Source organism: Epinephelus fuscoguttatus, linkage group LG18, assembly GCF_011397635.1.
Source record: "Epinephelus fuscoguttatus linkage group LG18, E.fuscoguttatus.final_Chr_v1".
Lineage (NCBI taxonomy): Eukaryota > Metazoa > Chordata > Actinopteri > Perciformes > Serranidae > Epinephelus > Epinephelus fuscoguttatus.
Window position 1 is genome coordinate 20,485,961 of NC_064769.1, and position 21,252 is coordinate 20,507,212.

A 21,252-nucleotide genomic window follows, 5' to 3' on the forward strand; every position below is an offset into this window, starting at 1 on the left:
TTAAAGTAGATCCCATCCCATCCCAGGGGTCAGAAGAAAAAACACTTCTACTACATATTTACAGTAATTATTTGGACTTAATGCTATTTTTCTTTTTGTGGGGGGAAGTGTTTCCTTTGGCTTTCAAACAGTTACTTAAATGCAACCATATTAGAAGATGAGGGGAAATCTCTTTCCAGTGGAATCACTAGCAAGTTCTGAAATTACATCTCTGCGACACATTGGGTGATGAGGTGTATTTAACCTGAAAAGTAACAACTGTAACCGTCAAATAAATGTCACCAATGCACTTCATGAGTCTTCAACAGGTGAGCCAAAGAAAACGACACACTGGCGTTACAGTTAGAGTCATGTTTATTTACAGCAGAATCCTGAACGAGGAGGGAAAGAAGGGCAGAGGGTCGAGGGAGGGGTTAAAAGGAGACAAAGTGTTTTTAGATCAAGCGCTTCAGGATTCATGTTTCACTACACAGTTCTTAATTTATTTTATTCACCATTTTTCTATACAGAATCCATTCAGTCGTAATATCAATGCACCAACAGAGCTGGAGTCCTCTGCTGGAGGGGAGAAGAGGTGGAAAGAAAAATTAAAAAAAACTAAAACACTAAAGAAAAAAAAATACAAACGAGGGGGTAAAAAGAAATTCATTTTCTATAAAAAAAAATTATCACCATGATCGTCATCAGTTATTTATGTATGTACATATACACACATATATATGTATATATATGTATATAAATCTATATATTTTCTTGCCATGTCCATGAGGAGGTGAAAGGGGGGCTTGTGGTTTCATGATGTCCGAGTTCAGACGACTGCACTGAGCGGCAGGCCGGACGTCCCAACCTGACATAATATTCAGCCTTTGTGGGGTCAGAGCTGACCAATGGCAGTCTTTCTGACCAATCACAGTCTTTGTCCCACCCACTGACGCTGCTCTCTGTAGCCGAGCTCATAGGTCCAGTGCCTCGGTGACGGCCAGCAGAGACTCAAAACTGCAGTAGCCCTGTCGATTGCAGTCTGAGAAATGATACACTGTACACTTAACATGCACGGCCAGATAGCATAAAAAAAGTAAAAAAACAAAAAGCCAGCAAAACTGCATCGTCCGTACGTCTCTCTGACATCCTGCCGTGCGATCACTCACACTTTTTTTTCCAGTATACAATAGATATTAACTGACAAGCACCACGAAAAAAGTGGAAGGACAATAAAAAAAAGACTGTAAGACTGTCAGGGACCAGATGGTGACAGTAAAAACATCCTATGGGTTAGCTTTAAATTCTAATTTCTATTTTTGATTTGTGAAGGGCATGACTGATTTTCTCCCCTCCCTACGTTCAAACTGACTTCATGATGTTATGTGACCAGGCGCACGCACACACACACACACACACACACACACACACACGCACATAAACCATCCACCCAGAGAAGCCTTCATCTGTAACTACACATGAATCTAACCACAGTACGTCTTCCCTCGTCTCCAAGCTTTGAGTCCAAACTTTCACAATAGTCAGGTCTTCATCGACTGAGGTGAAGTTCAGATGACTGATGTGCTGTTCCACTTTTATTAAAATGTATAAAAACGGATCCGATATCATCACGCTCAGACGTCTATAGACTCGTGAAAGCTGCAATAAGATGCTTTTAGTGTTCCCATAGCCATAAATAGGTGTAAATTTTGGATGTGCACAAGAAGAAATTCAGTACAAAACCCAGCATGATGTATGATGTGGTCTCATGATGAAAAGTAACATACCTTAAAATTAATTCAACATTCATTTATTTGAAAAAAAAAACAAACAAAAACAAAACACTGTTTACATTTCACCTGTCCGCACGCAGAGAGACTGATAAAAAGAAAAATTGACCCCTGTTGTGTTTTTTGTTATTTTTTTTCTTTACAAGTTAGACACAAACCGTTTCCATCAGACGCCATGTGTTTGACACTGTTTGATCCAACACGCCCAGCTCAATGGAAACCTGACTATTGTCACTGGTTTTTAACATGTTCATGATTTCAAATTAAAACCAAGTAAAACAACCGTTCACTCGTCTGATTCGCTCACACAAACACGCACGCACGCACACCAACACTAGAGCAGGAAACTAACTTTTTCGTCGACCAGCCACCGATGCAGATGTTTTGTTTTTCTTTTCTTCCCAACGATCCATCAGCTACGTTTCTATCACACACGCCAACAAACTGTAGAAAACAACCTCTAAATGATGGATGCTCGCCAGTCGACTTGACACGACTAGCAGCCAAAGTTCGCCAAAATTCGGCTGTTGGCTGGCGTCAGTTTCCCACCCTATTCAACATGCTCCCCAACACAAATACAAACTCAAGATACCGCAAATACACATATATACAAATAGAAGCGGCCCCTCAAACGCCGGGGGCAGCTTAACAATTTATAATGCATCATTTCTGTATATGCCAAGAATAAAACTTTTCTAAATAAAATACATAGTTATCTGTGAGGGTGGGGAATGGGGACAGCAGATGAACAGAGAGGAGTGTCAGAGGAGGGCGGGAGCGCTGGGAAGAAGCCATTGTGGTGGGATGATGGGACAGATGGAGAAAGCGGGGAAGGAGGAGATGGATGGAGGGGGAAGACTCTTCTCCTTTATTGTGTCGCTGCTCCCGGGAACTGTCCTGTGCCACTGCAACACTCCACCTCTTCTCCGTTTGTTTTAAATCGTTCCATAATAATAATATTAATAATAATAATGACCACGACAATGCTAAAAAAATATATATAAACCCCAGCCATGTCTCACAACCCTAAGTCCACAAAAAGGGGGGAGGCCTGGCCCTCGAGTTCATCTGAGTCGGTGACAAACAGAGATGCAGAGAAAATCAAAGACGCAGAGAAAGAAGGAAAACGCAGCGAGAAGAGGCCTGACGAATGGAACGAGCCATGGGGGGGAAGTGGCAAATGAGACTAACTATAGAAGAGAGAAAAAGGAAAAAAGAGAGGGAGGGGTGGCGGGGCTGAACAAAAACAGCATAGGCAGGATGTGCTGTAATGAAGAGGAAATAAACAGAAAAGAGGAAGCGGAGATGAAGCGGGAGGATGTAGGGACCAAAGATGAGTCGTGTTGGGGCGTTGTGATCCACACACTGGTGTCCTTCTGAGGGTTTTCACAGAAGATTGGCGGAAAGCATGAACAAGTGATGACAACATGGCCTCACTGTGAGTGCGCCCTCTCTCCTTCCCTCTAATTAAGGTAAAGGATCCGCAGTCCTCCCCGCACTGGTCGTTTATCCCAGGGTGCATCATACCTCCAGGAAGCGGGAGCTGCTGGTCTTGGTGTGGAAGGGCTCGGACCACATGCGCCGCAAATCCCCCTGTGGGACACAGACAGTGTGGACACGAGTCATGACTCAGATGTTTCCTGATGTAACTTTACCGAGAGGGTCAGCCAAGAAAACTTGTGCTCCACTTCTTTATTAAACTTAAAATAACAAACTCATTTACATGCCTGTTCCACGTGGCCCCTAACTGTGTTTTTAGCTTTTGTTTTTAATTCTGTGAATAATTATTCTTCAAACAATAGGTTAGTGATGACTGGCTGTCTAGTGACTCTACCACCTGATCTAAAAATAGAGGAAGAAAAGGCTACAGTAAGTGTGAGATCAGTAAGTAATGACACGCATACAAGTATGAGCCACTTCTTGTAGCAGAGGCATACTGTTAACCTGTCTGATAATTCATCTCCTTTGTTTTGAATTTTACAATTTGCAATCACGATTACAACCATTTTACTACATGAAACATTCTGGCAACTTTAGAAAAAAACTCATGTGCACTTCAACAAGATGTGTTGCCATTAATAGAGCATATGTGTGAATTACATAACTTCAGTCAAATAAAAATAGGCTGCACTGTGTGGAAAATACAGAGTGGAATCCAGCAGTAATATGTATCCCTCTCGTTTGCAAAGCACAGTAAAGGTGTCCTTTGCATTTCCCTCTTACAAGGGTTCAATTTTTCTTTACTATTGTAAAGTTCAAGCAAACTGCTGAATTCTGCAAAACTGCCACAGCTGAACTTTCAGCTCTTGTAAATAAGTGACTGCTGCTGTTCTGTCCTTTACCTTCAGGTAGGCCATAGTGAGCAGAGGCAGCAGGGTGAAGGGCACCAGGTAGAGCAGAGCGGGCTGAGCAGCACGATGGATTCTGGAGGCCACAGTGGCAGTCAGCAGACCTGAAGGCAGAGTCAAATCATTATCGATCACATGATACTTGAGATTTAAAGTTAGCTTTCCAAAAGATTATTCTTTGAAGTTAAACACCAAAATAAGGGCACCCAAACAACTATCACCTCCAAACATACACTGAAACAATAACACCCTTGACCTTTCACATCCATCCCTCCATCGATTGCTTGCTTACCCACAAAGTATCCGATGAGAGTGCAGTGGAAATAGGAGACGCGCTGCATGCGTCCGGACATGTTACCAGGCCCTGGGACTTCCCCATTTGCTTGCTTCTTATAGTTGTCGTAGCGCAGGACGAAGCATAACAGCAGCCCCGGCATCACGATGTCTCCTATTCCCAGCATCGAGAAGTGACTTCCTGTGGAGCTGCACGGATGGGGAAGCGGTAGGAATACATTTAGAATGGCAAAAAACAGAAACATTAGGTCATGGTTCGAAGCAATTTACATGACAGAGTTGTGTGCAATAATTGTATAATATTTGAATTTCATCTCTTCTTTCTGTACGCAAATGTAGGTTCTGACTAGGGATGTTACGTGAATCAATCCTTCATTTCTCAAGATGTGATGGTATTTGTTTTTTTCCAGCACTGGAGGTACTGGGGATGCAGTTCTTCAGGACCTGACGGGCAGCATGTACGCCTACAAGTATTCTAGTCTGCCATTAAAAGCCAAATGAAGAAGAAGAGCAGCTATCAGCAGGGAAGAACAATAGTAACAGGAAAAAGACCACGAGAGGGGCAGCTGCAGCGAAAGCTTCGCCTTAACTTGTCAAAAATAAAGCACTTTTTCCTGAGGTTGGCGTATTAAAGGGATAATTCAACATTTTGGCAAATTCGCCTATTGCCGTAATCCCTATAGTCATATGAGTAGGTACATTACCTTTAATTGTCAGTGCATGCTGTTCTGAGATCGGTGGGACAGAGCTGCCCGCTGAAATGGAGGTGAACGGTACAGGTCCCTCTCTCCCTCAAAACTAATCAAATACACCATCAAATGACTCCAAAACGCTCTAGTGGACAACACATGGCTTGTACATTCCCCACGCTATGAAATAATAATGTATAATTAAGTAATATTACGAAACATGAAGCAAATACTCGGAACTACTTTCTTGAGTAAACCACTGGGCGGAGTGACACAGTGCGCAGCTGAGACAGTGCCGTAGTTATTGCTTGTAGCCATTTGCGGTATCGTCAGCTGGACATACCAGAAGGTTTGAGGAAAGTTTACAAGTGTTTTTGTAAATCATGGTTTAGACATGCATTGTAAAAGGTTGCAGTAACAAGCCAAAGACGTGGAGCAAAGTTAAGTTTCACGTAGTTCCAACCAGTAATACGGACAGGATGAAACAATGGCTATTTGTGCTGGACATCGACCCCAACACGCCTGTGGAAATGGTCCGGAAAATGTTTGTGTGCTCCTGCCATTTTTTACCGGAGGACTACAATGAAAGGATGGAGTGCAGAAGCTCAGGAATGGTTCAAGCGCTTTTCTTCAAAGATACTGTCACACCATCTGTCAGCATCACAAAACGAGCAGACGTGGTAAGTGATCGCTGTGTATTTTGCTCAGCTAAATATGTTGTTGTTGTTATGTTATGGATAAGTGCTTGCCCAGAGCATATAGTGAAGTGACTGGCATTACTTCTCATTGTTGGGAATAAACAGACTGCTAGGGAACATTTTATGTTGTTGTTTCCTCAGGAGTTGTGGTGATTTATGAGTGTGGAGTTAGCATGTTCTCCCCGTGTTCTGGTTATTATTTTGAGGCGTACTCTATATTTATATTGCACAGGTGTACCTAATAAAGTGGCCAGTAAGCCCCACATTTACACCACCGGCTCTGGGTCTCAGCCCCTGGTTGCTCGGCAGCCTCAACCTCTCTTCTTGCTCTCTCTTCTTCCAAAACCTGTAACTCTTCCTCTGTATATTCTGGCTTCTTCTCAACAAACTTGTTGTTTTGATGACGGGAGTAACTGCACTAAACATACGCTGTTTGAAATCACTCTGCCCAGCAAGTACTGTATGTCTGGAATGTAGTTCCGGCTCTGCATTTGGCTTCAAAACAATTCTGTCTGGTAATATTACATTATTATTTCATAGCGTGGTGAATGTATACGCTACAAGTTGTCCACAAGAGCGTTTTTGAGTCATTTGATGGTGTATTTGATTAATTTTGAGGGAGAGAAGGGGCTGTACCGTTCACCTCCATTTCAGCGGGCAGCTCTGTCCCACTGATCTCAGAACAGCATGCACTGACAATTAAAGGTAATGTACCTACTCATATGACTATAGGGATTACGGCAATAGGTGAATTTGCCAAAATGTCGAACTATCCCTTTAAGCTACAAACAGCAACAGTGTGACGAGGCACTGAGCATCTTTTCTGCGCTGACTGCTGCAAGTTTGGCTTTTTATTCCTGGTCATCAAGAGCTGAAAAATGTTCAAACATTGGGTAAAGACGGGACAAATAGTCTGCCACAAAAACCAATCGTCACATAATACATCTACAGGCGTTGAAAAGCAACAATGAAGGAGAAATTTGTTAACATACCGCAGGCTATATATCACTGTTTCCTCTAGTAGTGCGCATTTTAGATGAATCATCAGGGATTATTAATAAAATTAAAATAAAATCTAATTTAAATGTTTTTAATAAAAGAGTCTTTGTACATAGGATTTATTCTTTTGTTTCTGTTTTTTTTTGCTATCATAAAAGCCTAGTCCTGACCAGATGTCAAATCTGAACAGAAGTGTACAGCTATGCCTTCTGCCCTGTGGGGCTGTGATGTTCATCATGGCCGAAAATAAAACTTAAGGATTGTTTCCCCCCTCTCCCGTAGTTCCATCAGTCTTACCTGGGAAAGACCAGTTTGCCAGGTAAGGAGAGACGGGGGACGTCGCGTCCCATCCCCGGCCCCAAGTGAAGCTTCCTGGACAGAACATCTATGGGATTTTCAGCAGGTTGGGTGGCAACTTTGACCATCACATTACTATTGAAGATATAGGCTGAGAAGAACACCTGGAGAGACAGAGGAGGAATTAAGTTGGTGATGTTGACAAATTCTTATCTTACTTTCCCGGAGCCAAGCAGTGTTGGGGGTAATGCTTTGCGGTAATATATTACTTTTTGGCAGTAACAAAGTAATATAACGTGTTACCAACAGGATTTCGGATAAGATTATTACATTTACAGTGTTATGTAACGTGTTACCACCTGAAATAAACTATTTATTGTTTTCATTTTTCATTTCTCTACAATGATCCACACTGCTCCACTTCCATCAGTGCGCCACCAGAGAAAACACATCCCCCGAAGGTTGTTGTGTGTTATCGTGTCATTCTTATATGCTACCTTATAGAAGGGTGCCAGTGATCATGTGCGCTATCATGTCATATACCTAAGCCATATCCTGTTCTGATTTTGCATCCTAAGGTTGCCTGAAAGCAGCGGGGATAAAGAGTTGGCCACTGGTTTGTTTTTCACTTGTCTCGGTGACAGACATATATAGATGATGTTACTACATACATGTTGGATGTTTCACTTCACACACCCTACAACTGCAGAGCAACGCCAGCCTGTTCTTACGCATAACTCTCTCCGGTGCTGTTATAGCTGTCCGGCACACCAGGAGCCGACAGGTGGGTCCTCCAGCAAGTGTATTCATTTGTGCTCATCATAATGATATACTCGTACGCCATTCTTGTTCTGCTAACCTCAATATTTGTTTACCGTGTTTCATATTATAGGTGAACACATACCCTCTGCCTGACCCTCCCTGCGCCCAAGGCTATTCATGTATTTTAAACGGTCTAGACTATTTAAATGTTCTGTATCATCATGCTGAAGTGGTAACCACTGTGTGTGAATGCATGACTGGGTCAGACCTGCAGCACTGGATTTGAAATGAACAGTAATAAACTGGAGCCTCTGAGCTTTGATTATGTGCTATGAAACATGATCCTCATCCATTTAAAATGCCTGTTAGTTCTTCTGGGGTCGTTTTGGTGAAAGTAACATAAAAGTAATGTAATAAGTAACTTATTACTCTTCACAGAGAGTTAAGTTGTAAAATTACTTATGACTTTTAAATGTAGGTAACTTGTAATGTGTAATATAGTACATTTTGAGAGTAACTTGCCAACACTGGAGCCCAATGATGTCTTATTACTTATTCTGTCTGACCAACTATCATAAATCTCATTCAGTTTATAATCATATAAAGATGCTCATTTTGGGAAGCTGTAACCAGTTTGGTATTTGGATAACTTGATTAAATAATCATCAGAGTGGTCGGAGGCCAATTAACTGCAAAACAAAAGCAAGCATTACGTCATCCAGTATTCCTCGTGTTTAAGATATAAAGCGATATTTCTACACTGGGATCTCCTTACTGGAACAACCTGCTCCTGCATCATAAACAAAGCAGCATGTGTTGATGGTTCACCTTCGAGGGAGCAAATCTGAATCATGGGTATGCAGCTTGCCTGTAGCTTTATGTAGTTATTTGCTTGTTTCCATTGGTTTGTGTGTTTTTATGTTGTTTGTTGTTTCCATTGAGGACCACTTTGAAAAGAAGTGTTTCAGTAAAGCTTTTAAGTGCTATTCTCTGAGATTTCCACGTCATGATACTCCTTTGAGTTGATGCATTCTTTTAAATTCCTAATAAAAATCAAATAAAATCAACACTTACTTTCCTACTGATAGTTTCAGCTCTAGACTAAAAACGTCTGAATGTTCTGCTGCCTGATTTATGACCAAGTAAACTCAATCACTGCTTTACACAACTTCTCAACACAGGTGAGATTAATTCATCCAATTCATCTAACACTTGTCTCTTCTAACATTATTGTGAACATAAATGGCCAGTGGGGAAATAACAATACTGAAGGCAGTTGTGTGCTGGCAGGTTGCTAGGCACCCGACACGGTAAAGATGAGAGCGATGCAGTAAATGTACTCACTGGCAGGAACATCAGCACGGGCAGTTTGTTGTGCAGTGTCAGTTATGATTTGTTCTGTCTGCGTTTAGTTTATTTGCAGAACACTGTGTTTGCTCTGTTTTAACACTAGATGGGAAATTTCTTTGAGAAAGGATCTGATAAAACCTGAGAGAGTAGAAATTAAACATTTCTCCTGAGCAATATTTTTTTTAATGACAATGTTACTCATCTTTAATCCTCTCTAAGAACTAATGGCACCTATTTAAACAAATGTATTATTAGCTGAATGATAACACATCTAAAGCAGCCAGGTGCTCATGGATCCCCTGAGCTCTACTATCCTCAGATTGTACATCACTCATTAATTTGTTCAGCGGCTTCATCAAAGGTTTACTATGCCGGATAGTCAGTTACTGTGTGGAAACACCCTCGCCAGCGAAAGTTAAACTCTAGTTTGATGTTACACCTCATTATATTTGCTTTTTTTTTTTTGGCGCTGTGTCTCTTGGATTGCCTTTTCACAATGCCCCAACCTCACCTGAGCGCTATGGGGATACACACCCATAAACGACCCAAACACAGAAAATAAGAACATGTAAGAAGTGGACAGATAAATACACCGCCACACACATAAAGTGGGTCATAAGTGATGATTGACAGGGATTACTTCTGAGAATAACTTTTACATGGTTCCTCTCACACATTGCGGTTTGAAATGAGGAGGTGGAGCTGTACACTGCCAGAACAACTAGCGTGTTGCTGTAAGACTGATACAAAATGAAGTACATATACTTGTGTGCCCGCTTACACAGGACATCTGTGCGTAATATGGACATGACTCCACTGAACTGAGTTCACTCTTCGTAGACACTGAATAAAATAATATTAGGAGCCGTAACCATGTCGTGTTTTTTTGCGCCCTCAGATTAATTGTTTTCAATGTAGACATGCAGCAGGTGCACTCAAATGCCAGAGCAACGCTAGAGCGGCACGCACGCATTCTTAAGTGTCCCCTTTTCAGGGCGACAGCTGCGCTCTGAGATAAACTGAGTTCAACTTTTCGAACGCAGCAGCCCGCACTGCATGTCATTTGACGAGGAAAAAACAATCACAGCCGACAGATATCTTTCTCTTCTTACATAAATATCAGTCTATAGTAAATATGAAAAAGTTGATCATGTTAGTGCAGGGCTACCCAGAGCTTAACATCTGTCCCACACGACGATATGCCTACACACTTATAAACTGCGCCTGGAAGAAGATCAGCTCTGCACTCAGGATTTCAGGTAAATAGGCTGTGATACCGTGCCTGTTAATGTTGCCTTGCAACTTTAGACACGACCTGCCGCCACGCTCTTGAAAGCTGGCCCAAAAAAGGCACAAAAGTAGCACCCAGCGCCCGACATTAAGTTTTCCAGGCGGTTAAATACACGGCATGCGTAAAGCCCTTTAGTCATGTTATATGCATGTCTTGCGGTACTGGAGCACCAGCAGGCCTCTACTGAATGATGGGACTCTATCTTGCTTGTTGTAATACCCTGTAATGTTTTTACAAATGCATACAGTACAGGCCAAAAGTTTGGACACACCTTCTCATTCAATGCATTTTCTTTATTTTCATGACTATTTACATTGTAGATTCTCACTGAAGGCATCAAAACTATGAATGAACACATGTGGAGTTATGTACTTAACAAACAAAGGTGAAATAAGTGAAAACATGTTTTATATTCTAGTTTCTTCAAAATAGCCACCCTTTGCTCTGATTACTGCTTTGCACACTCTTGGCATTCTCTCCATGAGCTTCAAGAGGTAGTCACCTGAAATGGTTTTCCAACAGTCTTGAAGGAGTTCCCAGAGGTGTTTAGCACTTGTTGGCCCCTTTGCCTTCACTCTGCGGTCCAGCTCACCCCAAACCATCTCGATTGGGTTCAGGTCCGGTGACTGTGGAGGCCAGGTCATCTGCCGCAGCACTCCATCACTCTCCTTTTTGGTCAAATAGCCCTTACACAGCCTGGAGGTGTGTTTGGGGTCATTGTCCTGTTGAAAAATAAATGATCGTCCAACTAATCGCAAACCGGATGGGATGGCATGTCGCTGCAGGATGCTGTAGTAGCCATGCTGGTTCAGTGTGCCTTCAATGTTGAATAAATCTCCAACAGTGTCACCAGCAAAACACCCCCACACCATCACACCTCCTCCTCCATGCTTCACAGTGGGAACCAGGCATGTGGAATCCATCCGTTCACCTTTTCTGCGTCTCACAAAGACACGGCGGTTGGAACCAAAGATCTCAAATTTGGACTCATCAGACCAAAGCACAGATTTCCACTGGTCTAATGTCCATTCCTTGTGTTTCTTGGCCCAAACAAATCTCTTCTGCTTGTTGCCTCTCCTTAGCAGTGGTTTCCTAGCAGCTATTTGACCATGAAGGCCTGATTCGCGCAGTCTCCTCTTAACAGTTGTTCTAGAGATGGGTCTGCTGCTAGAACTCTGTGTGGCATTCAGCTGGTCTCTGATCTGAGCTGCTGTTAACTTGCGATTTCTGAGGCTGGTGACTCGGATGAACTTATCCTCAGAAGCAGAGGTGACTCTTGGTCTTCCTTTCCTGGGTTGGTCCTCATGTGTGCCAGTTTCGTTGTAGCGCTTGATGGTTTTTGCGACTCCACTTGGGGACACATTTAAAGTTTTTGCAATTTTCTGGACTGACTGACCTTCATTTCTTAAAGTAATGATGGCCACTCATTTTTCTTTAGTTAGCTGATTGGTTCTTGCCATAATATGAATTTTAACAGTTGTCCAATAGGGCTGTCGGCTGTGTATTAACCTGACTTCTGCACAACACAACTGATGGTCCCAACCCCATTGATAAAGCAAGAAATTCCACTAATTAACCCTGATAAGGCACACCTGTGAAGTGGAAACCATTTCAGGTGACTACCTCTTGAAGCTCATGGAGAGAATGCCAAGAGTGTGCAAAGCAGTAATCAGAGCAAAGGGTGGCTATTTTGAAGAAACTAGAATATAAAACATGTTTTCAGTTATTTCACCTTTTTTTGTTAAGTACATAACTCCACGTGTTCATTCATAGTTTTGATGCCTTCAGTGAGAATCTACAATGTAAATAGTCATGAAAATAAAGAAAACGCATTGAATGAGAAGGTGTGTCCAAACTTTTGGCCTGTACTGTATATCTTACATATGATTTTTGTATATTGTTTGAATCCAAATATTTCTTTTGTTTGTGTATAAATAAAAGAACTAACTATGAGTCTATACATTATCTTTTAGGAAAATCCTGTATCTGTATATATCGTGTACCTTTAAATGACATTTAAACAACTCAAATACAATCATGACTTTCTCCTTCTGTCACTCACTAAACCACTGATGCACATCCTCATATCAGAATTACCAGTCATGATGCTGGTTCCCCTGGACTTTGGTGACATTTTAGCTGTTCAGTGGCCATTGTTTTTGTGTTCTGTGTTCTGTACTCAGCGCAGGTGCTGATCAAATGTAAGGAACGATGCCAGGTATGGCAAATAAATCACACCTAAATCGAACAGAGCCAGAAAAAGAAGGCTGGTCGTTAACTTTTTTTAATTTCTCAGAGGAAATCCTCATTTTGGACACCTGCTGTCCTTTGTCGCATGCTCGCCTTCCTCTTCACCAGTTATCTTGTTCATTTCTGTAATGAAGGTTGAAATATGTAGATAGCATTCTTGTGTGTTTAGTCATCATTGCTTACTACTCAAATCTAACTGGCAGGGAGGTATTTGCTTGTATATGTTTAGGAATACTTGTACGTGCCTTTTATGCTGCATTATTACTATTTATTGTCATTACTGAGGCAGGGGCTTGCACTTCAGCTGTGATGGGGGTGAAGTTGTGAATGAGAGCATGTCTTACCCAGAACACGTCATAAATGAGCAGTCCTGACAGCAGCAGGCACGACACCTTCAGACTGGGAAGCCGCACAAAGGCTATCATGGCGACGCACAAGCCCATGGCTAAAGCTGCGGGGAGGAAGAGCACAAGATATTTAGAAAGACAGTTCCACCTCTCAGTGCAAATGAGCTGGAACAGCAACATGGTAACTGATTATAGCGGGTTTATTTAAGCAACATTAATTACTGTGCACAGAGGCCTAATTAATTACTCAGACTATTCTGGTGACATTCATGTCCTAATTCACTTTGGAGTGCAAGAGGTACGACCTGGTGAGACGCAAGATGGTGCTAAGATTAAACACTGGAGCACGTCAGGGTTTTCATGCATGGAAGAATTGTGTTTATTAAAATGGCAACATTTCACATGCTGCAAGTGGTTTGTATACTGTGGCATTTATTCTAAGCACATGTAATGGTGAGAGGAGCCCAGAGGGGCACTGCAGCATTATTTTACACACACAGACACACATTGTACACACAGAATGTCAAGCTTGTGTGCAAACCTTCTACAAATGTTGTGAAGCTTTAATCAGATTTTAATTTGTGGGATCATTTTCCAATTCAATGCTTTTATCTGCGCATGTGTGTTTCTACTTCTGATGATGAAGTGTTACCATTTGTGTCAGGGCTGCGTTGTTCACATTACTGACGAAGACTGCCAGTAATGTGTTTCAAATTACTGAAGTCAACTGGGTCAAATAAAAGAAGAGCATACGCCCACAGACTTTTCTCTGCTTTGTCAGTGCTTCACTGAGATTCCAGTTTTGATCAAGACCATTTAGCTTCAATGCCAGTTCATTCAGCAGCTGACTGACATCCAGGGTCTGAAATTAGCACCAACCACTCGCCAAATGAAGGTTAATGGTTGGCAGGAGTGTGTGAAATTGTCAAGCCTAGGGTTGGGAATTGATGCCATTATAGATTCTGCTTATCAGTGTGATTCTATTGATTTTCTTAACGATTGCCTATCAATTTACTGTTTGGAAAAACAGTAGGCTTACACAGGTTTTCAGCGTCAACCCAACTGTTTTATTATCTCCGAGTCTGAACACATCTCTGCTAAATCTTCCTGCGTGGCGCTAATGTTATTATTATGGGATATTTATCCTCATTAACGACGTGCTGCTCGGTTGGGAAGCAGTGGCACTTGTGCGTAGAGCGTCAGACACATGGTATTCCTGGAACATAAGTCCATGTCACATAGAACAATGTTTAAGCACATCTACTTGAAATGATAATTTTACAGACATGACAAGCAGCACCAGTGTCATCTTTTTTTTTTTTTTTTTTGCAAAATGAAGTCACATTCTGAACCATTTCTTCCTCTCCGCTAGGGGTGTAACAATACATTGATCCACATCGATACATCGATTCATTGATTAACGATCCGATTACATCGATGCAAATTGAAAACATTGATCCATATCGTCACCTTAAAGATACACATTTATTTTGAAATTCACATAGCACATCTGTGTCACCATTTCTGGGCAAGCGCGCCTTCGCTCAAACAACAGAGCTCAGAAATAAAATGGTCAAATCATATTCTAGTTGTTTTTGTGAGTTGATGTAAATGATTGTGTTAGATGGGCATATGATATTGCGTCATATCGATCGCAGGCTCCTGAATCGAACTGAATCAAAATCGTATCGTGACAGACTTTGTGATATCGGCAAACATCGTATCGTCATCCAAACAAATCGATATAATATCGTATTGTGATGAAGCTGGTGATTTACACCCCTACTCTCCGCCATGACTCCTTATTGTTGCAAGTTCCCAGAATCAGAGGTGCATGAATTTGATGTCACTGCTTGGCTAAGTGCATCTGTCAAAAAAGCAGGCCCACATAAGCTTGGACGCATACAATTCTGATGGATCATACAATTTGGAGCCACTTTTCAACTAGAACTGGTTCTCAATTACCGTCCCTAGTCAGGCCAACCGCCATTTAGGTGGGCACGGAAGACCCACAACAAACATGTTTAGTAAGATTAGCGCAAAACTGATACACATTTGAATGGAGCTCGTAACTGCTATATAAAGGTAGCACTATTGACCATAAGGACCTTATTTGTTGTGACTGAGAGTCAGAGTTCACAAAATTTTAACCAATAACCATCAATAAAACAACGCACACGTACAAACGTCCACATGGCATACTGGTGTTGGCGGTTGAAGCAGTAGAGAAATTAGCAGTGAAGTTGTCAAGTGGTCGTAAATGTACAGTGCAGGTTTCATTTTGTCCACGAATAAACACTGCAGCTCCTCATGACCCAAGTAAAGTTCCTGTGTCTTGCTTCCTAGCATAGACGGATGCGTTCGTGTGTGTGTATATGTCCTTGTGTACAGTACCAGTCCACCACTGAAAAATATGGCTTTCCCGAAATGTGTATAATTTGAACACTGGAATTTACCAGTGTTGGAGGAAGCACTCAAATCTTTTACTTTAAGAGGAACTACCTGCATTTTCAAAATTCATACATGTTATTCCTGTGATCTAAGACAGTCCAAAACTATAAGTAAACATAAAGTCTCTTTCAACTCCAAAAGCTAGAGAGCTAAAAATCAAATCTGTGATGTCATCGAGTATGAATGCTAGAGCTGCTTCATAGACAATGAAATGGGGAAAGATGACACTGAGAGCACTCAGGGGAATGTTCTGGGTATATGGGTACATTTCCTGTTTCACAACTGAGAACACTACAATAAAAGAAAACAAGAGAGTAGCTCATGTTCACGTGTCAGCCACAGACACAACATACTGGAACTCTTAATTTAGGTGGTGTTCCAGTTTAAATAAAAGTGGTAACACCACAGTGTAAAAATACCCTGAGCAATATTTCTTTCAACTTGTAATAGAGTATAAGTAAAAGTATCCATTATACAGAAGGGCCCATTATATGTATTTTTGGATTATAATTAGTAATGCATTAATGTCGTCATCACTTTAATGTTGCAGCTGGTAAAGATAGAGCTCTTTTTAAATCCCCTATATACTGCTGTATAGTTTAATCTGTAACAATGAATCATCATTTATAAGTTGGTTTCATATTTAGGATTAATACTCTGAATCTGCAAACTAATGGCTAAAGCTTTAAACTAAATGTAGCAGAGCAAAAATATAATATTCGTCACCAAAATATAGTGGAGAAGAGACATAAAATACTGCACTATGACAACACTCAAAAAAACAAGTCAAGGTTGTGAGGTCAGTGCCTGAGAAAATGCACTTAGTTACATTACCCCACTGACCCAAATGCTATTCCTTAATTTAACACATAGATTTCAAAACAGCAGACGACATTTCTGAGCAGCAGACAAAAACAAAAACTGCCTGCCACAGTGGTAGGCAGTGAAAAAAGTTATTTCAGAGCCTGCTAACATCAGTGTGTTCTTTCTGCATTAGCATGCATCACACTGCAGTGAGAGCCTGAAAATAGTGTTGCTAAAAACTTGATGTTGTATGAGTCATGATGTCAAGTTCCTTCTTCTCCAGCAGATCATAGAAACTGTCCAGACTCTTGCCTTTACTGAAGACTGAGATGGCTCAATTTATTTTTACTACTCCACAGAATCAAAGTTAGCAGCTATGCTAACAGAGCTTCTCCTCACACAGTTTATTCATAGTAATTAATGTGAACCACAAACCACTGTGCAGTTCAGAGAAATGTCACTAATCTTGGATCTTGGATCCTCAGAGTGCACAACCTGCTGCAGAACTAATTTCTCGGAACCTTGGGGGAAAGAAATCTTTCTGATGTCTACTGGATTCCAGTGAATGGAAACACTGACACAAGAGTCATGACAGAGAGAGACGCACCGTCCATGAGGAGCCAGTGTCCGGTCAGCACCCAGATGAGCACCAACATAACAGAGAGGGAGAAGGACAGGAGCTCAGCCAGAGTGAAACGCCCACAGCAGCCAAAGGAAATCCTGCAATAAGACAAATGAGAGACATTTTGACTTAATCACACAGAACTCAAATAATAAAACATAACAAAGGTAAGGAGAGACGTCACAGTCTGTCCCTGGCTAGAGCTGCAACTAACAATTACTATCATTGTCCATTAATTGATTTGTCATTTGATCGATTGAAAAATATCAATCAGTGTTCCCCAAAGTTCAAGATGACGTCCTCAAAAGTCTTGTTTGGTCCACAACCTATAAATATTCACTTTAATGTCATAGAGGAGAAAAGAAACCAGAAATTTTTCACATTTAAAAAGCTGGAATCAGAAAATTTTGACTTTTTTTTCTTAAAAAAAATACCTAAACCATTCAATCAATTATCAAATTAGATGGCTATTAATTTAATAATTGACAACTAACTGCTTTATCTCTGGCCCTAAGTGGAGCTTTCTGGACGGAACATCTTTGTTATTTTCAGCCTAGGAAAATGTGATTTACAGGATGATATATTTTACCACAGAGTAGTGTTAACATACTTAACGATGAGCAAAGCACTACTTCGGTAAGAGGGCATGATGTGTGGGTGAGGGGGTGGAGAGCCGGTGAAGATGACAGGGTGTCTACAGGTATCAGACAGTTCAATTCAGGACAGATTTTTGAAGCGTCACAGGCAAATAGTAAATATGTGGTCTTGTGCAGAGGTAAGTGTTATGTAGGAATATGGTTATTACAGATAAAAGCTTCACTCAATTTAACAAAAAGAAATTAAAAAAATGGACAAATTAAATTTGATAGAATGTCTGTAGTAGTTAAGACCTCACAAATTAAATTTTAATACCATTTAATGACTTCTAAAGCCTTATTGTTGTAACATTGAATTCAACACATTTTAAGACCCTGTAAGGACCTGCAGACACCCTGGATGACAAAACGTTTGGCTCATAATTCATAAAAACAACTTATCCTGTAGCTGTCAGCTTGTTAATGCTGGCTAAACTATTATTGTTACAACTAAACAAACAAAGTGCAGACGTTTTCTGGAGTTTTTGTTTTGTTATCATACAGCTTCAGGTGCATTACCACCTTCTTCCGGACTGGAGTCATGCTGATCCTGTTTTGCATGTAGCCCGGAAGAAAGGGGCTAAGTGTAAAGGAAAATGTCTGTGTGCTAAATACAGCCTGAGCAGTCTTTATTTGTGAAACTGTTAACATAAACAAAATAACAACAACCTAAACACTGAGCAGAAAAAGGTTTTGGGTTGCAGGTTATCACCAGCAGATGGAAGTCTCTAAATCTGTAACTACAGAAGAGGTGTTTATATTGGTTATTGAGTAGGTGGGCTGTGTTGTTGGTGATTCCTCGCACTTTAGATGTCCAGACATCTGAGCCCAGAGGCTATTAAAATTATTTGTATCCAGTCAGTGAAAAAACAAATGTTAAAAGGCTAGTTCGCCCGAAATAACAAAATATATTTCCCACTCACTCCCAGTAGTGTTAAACTTTGCAGACAGTTTCAGTTCTAATTGACAAGAAGCTGATTTAGGAATATGCTGAAGCACAGAGCTCTATAAATATCTATCAAAGACACTCAAAACAGACAACAGATGTGATTTAAAGAGACACAGAATCCACATAGTTTCCTTACTTGTTCTGTGGGGAGCAGGGTCTGGTCAGATACTGGCACATTGGCAACAAGAGGAATGCAAATGCAATTGTTGCAAGAACTGAGGAGAAGAACAGAGCACAGCAGTGAAACAAGAGGCCTAACACACCTAGACTGTTTAGCACTCCGTTAACTTGGACAGGGATAAAAATAATTTAATCTTGCAGCTTTTCTAGACTTTTAAAATGCTCATGGACTGAATGGATCAATGGATCAAATCAAAAAAATGTATCCACTGATTTACAGACGTCTCTTAAACAACGTAAGTCTATGGGAGAAGTATTTTTGGGCCCCACCGCATCACGTAACGGACCCGGTCATAATTGTACATTTGCCCACTGTAAAATTGGCTTTATAGCTCAGCACTGTTCCTGCGGGCTTGTTCTCACTCTGCACGCTGGCAAGACTCGGGAGTGAGTTACAATGGTTAGAGGCATTGGTGTCAGCAGGTCATTTTGTCAGGGCATGACCCTGGATGTTTTGAGTGTAGGCCTGAAAATAATTTCAAATGTGAGCCAACGTGAAGCTTAACAGAAATGTACCAGAACAGCCTGTGAAAATAAATACAGGTCTCGGAACTAAATCAGTGTGGGGGTGGTCTGGTGGTCAACGCTGAGTAGAGGAGAAATGGCAGAACATACACATATTTATTACATTACAATTCACAATTAATTGGAAAAGTAAACAGTTCTTGAGGCACACAATTCTTTTTTTAATGATTAAGGCATGTAGTTTGTATGTAAGTAAGGTATCAGAGTGCACAACAAAGCATAAAGAGCTTATTTATATCTATAAGAAATCCACCCCAGACCCTCCTACACAGGTCCAATAGAGCTCCAATGTTTATGTCATGTTTACTTGCATTGTTCTGCTGGTCTGATGTTTCCTTTCCACTGACCTGCTAAATACATTTGTCAGTGACTTCACTTATGTTGTTTCCAGATCAGTGAAAACTCGGCCAAGGATATGGAATACCATCTATGACTGCATGACGTGCACATGCTACGTATAGATAGGGAGGATGTGGTTAGACTTACATAACTAGCTGGATCAATAAACTCACATGGCGGTGCCTCCTATTACGTTCACATTGGACCCGCTCATGGAATTTAAATGCCCTCCTACAGATTTATGTTTGCTGCCAGGTCTGATTCTACCGCTGTGATGTTTTTGTGTTATGTTGAAGAGCGGCACTCACCTGCAGTGCAGATGGTGAAGACCACCTGTACCGAATCAAAGAAGAAGAACATGACTAGCAGAGACACTGAGGCTCCTATGGGCAGGAACAGGGCCTGTGTGGAGTCTATAGTTTGAATACCTGCGAAACAATCCAAACATCAAAGTGAGGAGGGTTTAAAAAACAAAAAATGGTAAGTGATTACTTGTAAATCCAAGAAAACGTTTTGTCTTCTTATATCAGGCTTTGTCATGTACTGAATACGCACTGTTGTTTGTGTTGCTGTTATTGAAAGCCCCCGTTGTCGTGGGGTTGCCGTCTTTATCCTTCTCCTGGTTCTCACAATCCATGTTTAATGACCTGCAAGAACGAGGGAGGGAAAGACAGAGCAGGAGAGTGTAATCTCAGCATGTAAACTGTTGATATGAGGCTGTGTAGGAGACTTAAAAAACTTATTCTACAGTGAATTTATTAGTGATGACTACGACTCCTGAAAGGTTTGGAAACAGCTTTCATGTCTTTTATGCTGAATGTGGAATTTACTTTAATCCCTTTATGAAAAAGTAAGGAAGTTTAAACTGAAATGGTGAATTGATTGCTAAACTTTGCAGAGAGTGGAAGGCCTGTGAACTTAAGCTGAACTGTGGCTCAATACCGAAACCTGAAAAAGTGTCTCATGCAACCCACAAAATATTATGCTTTCCTTACTGTTTTACTTTCATGTTCATATCTGACATCGACAGTTCCGACCACGGTCATGCATTAGTTAAAATCAAACACGCTGATAAAAATGTTTTTTCCCCTTCATTCCCTTTGCATTTTCCCATATTACAGGGTTTGGCCTTTTGTACAGAGGACATTTTGACATGTCACGGTAGGAAAAGCACAATTGAACGATGGCTGGATTGTATGTAGGTGCTTCAGAGTCAGGGTACTGGTATTGTGCATGCTGTCTCACTGTCACTGGTGTACAGAGACACTTGAATAGAGTATTAATTTTATTGGTAACACCTGTGTCAAAATGACTGCTGCAAATGGTCTCCTCTCCTGACGGCAACAGCCCCCGACTAGAACGAGCACAGAGCAGCTTCATGTGATCAGTTGTGACTTCTAAATAATAACTTCAATCCACCCATCATCCATAATGTGCCCCAATTTTTTTGCCCTTTGCATTTTTCACCTGCCATCCTAATTGGCCTGTAGCATGGAGTATGGATGGAGTATCATATTGGCAACGTCCTCTACGTCTTTCTACTTGAATGATCGATAAGACAGTTAGCATTAATAGCCCACATATTTTTGCAGTTTATCCAAGAGCTGACACCTGATTGATTCTGCATCTTAAATCATAGAAATAACAAATGGA

General features: G+C 41.1%; 1 protein-coding gene across 1 annotated transcript in view; it reads right to left on the reverse strand.

Moving 5' to 3' along the window:
- Positions 1-336: 336 nt before the first annotated feature.
- The window catches only part of sppl3 (signal peptide peptidase 3), a 43,139-nt gene continuing 22,223 nt past the window's right edge, over positions 337-21,252 (reverse strand). The window contains exons 3-11 of the mRNA XM_049559855.1: positions 20,155-20,246; positions 19,908-20,027; positions 18,692-18,770; positions 16,957-17,069; positions 13,092-13,198; positions 7,095-7,258; positions 4,410-4,600; positions 4,112-4,221; positions 337-3,362 (exon numbers count right to left, since the gene is read on the reverse strand). Coding sequence (XP_049415812.1) covers positions 3,291-3,362; positions 4,112-4,221; positions 4,410-4,600; positions 7,095-7,258; positions 13,092-13,198; positions 16,957-17,069; positions 18,692-18,770; positions 19,908-20,027; positions 20,155-20,246 — 1,048 coding nt within the window. The 3' untranslated portion in view covers positions 337-3,290. The remainder of the gene's footprint in view (positions 3,363-4,111; positions 4,222-4,409; positions 4,601-7,094; positions 7,259-13,091; positions 13,199-16,956; positions 17,070-18,691; positions 18,771-19,907; positions 20,028-20,154; positions 20,247-21,252) is intronic.